The sequence below is a fragment of the Ruditapes philippinarum genome, unplaced genomic scaffold, assembly GCF_026571515.1.
Source record: "Ruditapes philippinarum isolate M1 unplaced genomic scaffold, ASM2657151v2 ctg9851_1_1_1_1, whole genome shotgun sequence".
Classification (NCBI taxonomy): Eukaryota; Metazoa; Mollusca; class Bivalvia; order Venerida; family Veneridae; genus Ruditapes; species Ruditapes philippinarum.
Genome location: NW_026852604.1, coordinates 1 through 6,834, shown reverse-complemented (window position 1 = coordinate 6,834; position 6,834 = coordinate 1). Strand labels below are relative to the sequence as shown.

The following is a 6,834-nucleotide window of genomic DNA, read 5'->3' as shown; positions in this document are numbered from 1 at the left end:
CTACATTGTCGCAATTCAGTTCTTGACAAAACGTAATTGTATTTAAGTTATACACCCGTTATACTAGATTGTACATGCTGTTGATAATTTAACATGATTGTACCATGTAAGGTACTGAATTCATAAGGCCTGTAAAATGTAGTACATTCTGTATCAGACTCCATAAAAAGGGTTTTAAAATTGTCTGCCAATATTTAAGAATAAAACCAACATCTTAAGTTTCCATTTTTTTTAATGTAAGACATGATGGCTGAATAGAAGATGAAAGTAGTCTGTGTATTTCATCTATAATTGGCGTGTATCACTTCCATGTTTTAATGTTTCTATTTTAGGATCAGAGTCATATGCAGATTGTTGGAGAGTTTTACACTGTATGGCTGGACAAATAGAATATGTTGTTGGTAATCATATTAGATACTGGATTTTTGTTTTGTTAATTCTTATTGCATAAGGCCAGAAATGAAACAACTTATTATGAATTTATCATTTTGAGGGTCATCATTGATTAATGACCTTTGCCACCTCTATAGACAAGACTGAACAGACATTAAAGAACAATCTTAACAGACTTGCAGTTTGACTAGACCTTATAAAGCCATCTGACCAGTCTTAAAAAAATCGTCTGAAATTCACTTCAGTGTTGTTTTATTTTTATGGTTGTTCGGGATTATTATCGGCACATTTAGTCTTGACGATTAAATAAAGCTTAAAAATATGCTTTTGGTTGCTATAGGTTCAAAACTTGGCAGGGACTTCAGATCGTTCCATGTGAGGTAGTTGTTTAGCTAAGGGAATGTAAGTGTTTTTTTAGGTGGCTGTTTGGTCCAAAATAATACATGAAAAAGTTCTTTCTCTATGAGTGAAGCTGGACAATTGCCATATGGCCTTCATAGTGCAATGCAAACTGTGAGAGAAAGTAAATAAGTTGCCATAATTATATTTGTGCATGCAGGAAATGGATTTATTGTACATGTTGTGGGTTCATGCATAACTCAAGCTGCAATTTTTTCTCATCCAGCTCTAATTTTCTATGGTTAACCTTGATTTCCATTATTTTTATACATGTACATGTATATGTTTCACCAGGAATGATGGAGGTTTTACAAGATTTAGTACTGACCTGTCTACAGACTGGAGTAGATGACAAGAAACAGACAAGTAGGCAAGGTAGCAGGGGCAGCTCACAGGGTAAAGGTCGTAAGGTAAAAATACTTCCTTTAATGATGTCTACAGGTGATTAAGTTAGGACCTATAATTTGTCTTTTTAGCCCATTACTGCATGAGCATGCTGTTTTCATTGAAAAGTCTCCCGTTACAAGTTTAAATTGCTATAAAACTATAAAAACTGCTTCAATACAAATCAGACTTGGCACAAATGTTGACTGGACCATTATCTTTGTAACAATATGCTCAGTCTTAAATTTCCTGTTACCATGGCAACGAGGGGACAAAAATCACTATTTTGCATTGATCTTTTCCATCAAAATTGATTTCAAAGTGCTGCAACTATTCAATGGATTGAGATAGAGTCAAAGGCTTTTCAGCGTTGGTTACACGTTTCCTTATGATCCACTTTGGGTCCTTTTTAGCCTCTCACATGTCCAAAATTTTCTTGGCGATGTGGGAAACTGCCGCCCTCCTTGAAAGCCCCTCCCCCCAAACAGAAGTGGGGCACATCCCTCTTCTTGCAACCCCCTGATGTATCTATGTTAATACAGTTTATATATATATATATATATATATGCCTCATTTCTGGTGCTTTTTATTTCTTTAAACGGAATCATACATTGGCATAACATGACTGTGAATTAAATGTGTATAAATTTATTGTCACTGACAATGGTAACATAACATTTAAATCAAGCATTTTTATTTGTTTGGGTCATCAGACCAAACAAATAATGGCAGCGACATTTCAGACCCTGATGCTGTTAATTGCAAATGCCGAAAGTAGTCCGCTTTTTTGAAGCGGTTACTTCCCTTTATATGTACACTAACGCCGAAAATTTCAGGGGAAATCACTGCGTAAAGATTGTCAAATGACAGGCGCAAAATAGTTCCCGAATGGTCGAAGATTTCTAATATTGTTTTATTCTTTATAGATGTACATGCTTATAGTTAGCTCCATGATTATTTACATCTGTGTTAAACAACAGGTTTAGCGTCGAAATAATAAGAGTTACAAACCCTAATTTAGAATGATATGGTTTTCTTCAGGCCTTTGACATATAACTTCACCGTGGCCAAGGGGTTTGCATGCTCGCTTAGAAATCGAGAGGTCTGGAGTTCAAATCCCAGTTGAGGCAACTCATTTTTAAAAAAAAAATTTAAGTGAAATAAACATTGAATTGAATACCAGTGTTGCAATTAGTCTTATAGCCAATTTACTACAGTAAAAACACCGGAAAGCATTGGTGGCACTATACAAAAACAAATTGGTTTATAATCTCACAACCTTCACCTTTCTGACATTCTGAGACCCAAACAAATTCAGCGCCTTCTGTGCTTAGATTTATGCAAAGTGATATAAGTACTTTTATTTTTAGCTAGACTGTTTGGAAGAAAAAGTTGAGCTATTAACAATGATTGCTGTGGCATTGTCGTTGTTACCTTTAAGTGAATACTTTAGCCATTATTCCAACATTGCAAAAGTTATAAACTTGAAACTTGGAAAAATTTTGATTTTTTTTTCATTATGATAAGATGCATATTAAGTTTTAAACAAGGGGCATAACTTTGAAAGCTATATTACTGGAGTTATGCTCCTTTTTAACTTAGAATTTTGTCAAAATAGTTGTCATCAGAATTTTGTCAAAATAGTTGTGATCCAGATCTCTGCAAATAAGGGTTTTTCCAAGCTAATACTGGTACAAACTTTTACTTTAATGGAACACAGCCTTTTTACAATATATAAGTCATCCATTTGCGCTAAGTTCCGAAGCTGTAACTATAAAAATTTGTTTGTACCCGCTTGTCTTTGTTTCAATACAGAATGTAGTAGAACAATCAGCTGTTACTAAGATGGTGATGGCGTTCTATCAGAAACTGATGTATGTATGCGAGGCAAGGTTAACAATGGCTGCAAGGTCACTAACAGATTATATAGAGAGTAAACTAAAGTCTGCCCTCGAGTTTGACCCAGATTCTGGACAACCATATCTTGCTATTGAAGATCAGGTAAATGAAAGAAAATTTTAAAAATATTTATTTTGTGCATTTTATTTTTTTTTTAATTAAGAAATGGTCAAATTGGTTTTCTTTAGTCTATATTCCATATGTTTTATGTCAGTCATTTTGAATATTAATGTAAGTAAGTTGTTGAGTTTACCAGTTCATTAACCATGGCATAAATTTTTTGGCCCTTTTTTTAAAAGGTTAAATTACTGCCTCATTTTTTTTTTATTTCACCTTTCTTTATTTTTTTTTTCACTTTATTTTTTTGTTCATTTCATTTCATTTTTGATAAATTTTTTTAAAAAAATTTAATTTTTTTATTTAATTTGTTTTTCTTTTTAAATTACTTTTATTTCCAGTCTTTGAAAACTTTAGTTTATGGGGCCCTTTTTTTAAAAGCTCTTCAAGGCCCGTATTCAATATACATTTTAAGATTTTTTTTAACCTTTCATGGTCATTTCCAAAGATTTTTTAAAGATAAGATATTTATTAAAGGAAAAAAAAGGATGTTTATTAAATGTTACTTTTGATTTTCCGTACAAAAATCGTTGATTTGAAGATTTTCTTATTCATAAGATAATATTTAAAGATAAGATAACCTTAAGAGGTATATTAAATGAATTTAAATCAATACAGGATTGGAGCAGTACTGCTAGACGCTTGCATTTATTTTTGCTGATTCTTACATTTTTCATTCATATATAAATGGGTATGAAGAGATGACTTAAGCATTTTAAAGTTCATTTTTTTAGGTGAAAAGGCGAGATTTTAGCATTTAATTAACAAGCAACTTGTCCAGTTTTACCGGAATACGTTATTTAGTCTGAGTTATATTGAATACCCCTGAGAACTGGTATTATCATAGCCAGCTTGATAATTAGAAAATACTTGACTTGACTGGAGTATTATCATTTCCAGCTTGATAATAAGATAATACTTGACTTGACTGGAGTATTATCATTCCCAGCTTGATAATAAGATAATACTTGACTTGACTGGAGTATTATCATTCCCAGCTTGATAATAAGATATTACTTGACTGGACTGGAGTATTATCATTCCTAGCTTGATAATAAGATAATACTTGACTTGACTGGAGTATTATCATTCCCAGCTTGATAATAAGATAATACTTGACTTGACTGGAGTATTATCATTTCCAGCTTGATAATAAGATAATACTTGAGTTGACTGGAGTATTATCATTTCCAGCTTGATAATGAGATATTACTTGACTGGAGTATTATCATTCCCAGCTTGATAATAAGATATTACTTTACTTGACTGGAGTATTATCATTCCCAGCTTGATAATAAGATATTACTTGACTTGACTGGAGTATTATCATTTCCAGCTTGATAATAAGATAATACTTGACTTGACTGGAGTATTATCATTTCCAGCTTGATAATAAGATAATACTTGACTGGACTGGAGTATTATCATTCCCAGCTTGATAATAAGATATTACTTGACTGGAGTATTATCATTCCCAGCTTGATAATAAGATATTACTTTACTTGACTGGAGTATTATCATTCCCAGCTTGATAATAAGATATTACTTGACTTGACTTGAGTATTATCATTCCCAGCTTGATAATAAGATATTACTTGACTTGACTGGGGTATTATTTATTTCAGTCAATATTTCGACTAGAGGAGATGAAAAGTATAATGAGGATATTCCAGGACACGTTGAGCGGGGATGTCAGGAGTGTATGCCAGAAAGTAGAGATTAAATATCAACCAAAGAGGCTTCAAACACCACAGATGAAAGTGGGAGAGTCATTCAAGAAGAAAACCCCTCGTACACCTGGAACTAGAGGCTCTATAGGTCAATCCAGGTATGATTCATTGTTAACGGACTTTCATTTTATGATATCATGTCCATTTAGGTTGATTCTTGATTCAAAGAAAATCTCACATTTTTTTTTCAATTGTGTAATAAAACATGCACTACATTGCACTCGGAAGTGGCCACAAATAATTTAATAGTAATTAATTAATTATAGTAAATCATTGTAAGGATAGCCTTGCTCTTTAGTGGAGCATAGAATAAGATCTGTCATTACGGCACCTAATTTACTAGGAGGTAAATTTTTATTTTTCTCAAGCAAGCCATCTAGATCTTATAATCCACATATGACGAATAATATGACAATCATGTACAGCAACCATGTGTACTATGATTTACAATATACTATATAAGATATCTACATGTGTATATGTAGAAAGGAAAGGTTTGACTCATTGCAGAAAGATATTCCACATTTCATTTTCTCTTGTGAAATTCTGCTCATTGTTTTTTGATATCATTGCCTTTTCCCCCCTCAGATTTTAAGAACTTCACAAGTTAGTATGTAATTTTTGTTTCATTAATTGATATTTTGATTATACGATTATATTATGTTAAGTAATTTTACTTCAATTTTATTATTTTTATCCTATTTAACTTTTATTTTAATGTTTTACATTTATCTCATTCATTGATATTTTACTTTTATTTCATTAATTGATATTTTACTTTTTTTCATTAATTGATATTTTACATTTATTTCTTAAACTGATAATTTACTTTTAATTTATTAATTGATGTTTATACTTTTTATTTCATTAATTGATATCTTACTTTCATTTCTTTTAACTGATATTTTGCTTTTTTCTTTAACTGATATTTTACTTTTATTTCTTTAACTAATATTATACTTTTTATTTTAGTAACTGATATTTTACTTTCATTTTTTAATGACATGTAGTATTTTACTTTTATTTCATTGATATTGATTGATTTTTATTAATTGATATTTCACATTTTACTTCATTAACTGTTAACTTTTATTTTTACATGAACTGATATTTTACTGTTTATTTCATTAAATGATAGTTTTGTAATTTACCTGTTTTCATTAATTGATATGTATGTTACTTATAGTTTTTTATATTAATTGAATTTTTACTTTTTATTTCATTAATTAAAATTTTACTTTTCTTTCATTAATTGAAATTGTACTTTTCTTTCATTAATTGATATTTTACTTTCATTTCATCAAGTTATTTTAGTTCCATCTATACATGTATACATATATTTAAAACATAAAATACAAACATGAAATATATAAAATACATCAATACAATGTTTATATGTTATAGAGGAAGTATGGACCAGCCACTAGATCCATAACTGACACAACCTGATGTCTACCATCAGACATCCAGCCCCCAAAAGTGTACCCTTTCGGGTCCCCCTTTGAAAACCCCCCAGACTATTACGGGGGACCAAACCTGAAAAACTTTGGGTGGGAAAATTCAAAAAAAATGTTTAAAATTGTTCCTCGTTTATGTTACATCAGTTTTGATTGTTTGCTGCATGAAATTTAAAGGAGAGGGTTGATTTATAGGGGACGGCAACTAAAACCCTTCCAATTTAAAAACCTGATTTTTAGTTATCAAACAGGGGAATTGAAAAAAACAAGTTTCATGAAAAAGGGGACCCCCCAATGGCAAATTTTTATCCCCTGAAAAATTTGGTTTTTTTCATTTCCCAGGGTGTATATCCCCTTTTAAACAGGGTGGTAAATTTAATTAAATTAATCCCCCTTGGTCCACCCAAAAATACATTTTCTGTGGGAATGTGTAAATTGGGGGGTTTTTCCCCCTT

At 31.2% G+C, this 6,834-nt stretch overlaps 1 protein-coding gene across 1 annotated transcript; it reads left to right on the top strand.

The window, feature by feature from the left end:
- Positions 1-336: 336 nt before the first annotated feature.
- On the top strand, positions 337-6,400 carry LOC132718835 (uncharacterized). Its single transcript, XM_060702576.1, has 5 exons — positions 337-401; positions 1,087-1,202; positions 2,992-3,177; positions 4,818-5,020; positions 6,327-6,400. The coding sequence occupies exons 1-5, from the start codon at positions 374-376 to the stop codon at positions 6,355-6,357; spliced, it is 564 nt and encodes a 187-aa protein (XP_060558559.1). The 5' UTR covers positions 337-373; the 3' UTR covers positions 6,358-6,400.
- Positions 6,401-6,834: the final 434 nt, after the last annotated feature.

Coding starts and splice junctions, on each gene's coding strand:
- LOC132718835 (XM_060702576.1), top strand. CDS start 374: ATGGCTGGACAAATAGAATATGTTGTTG. Junction 1,203..2,991: donor CACAGGGTAAAGGTCGTAAG/GTAAAAATACTT, acceptor GTTTCAATACAG/AATGTAGTAGAACAATCAGC. Junction 5,021..6,326: donor GGCTCTATAGGTCAATCCAG/GTATGATTCATT, acceptor TATATGTTATAG/AGGAAGTATGGACCAGCCAC.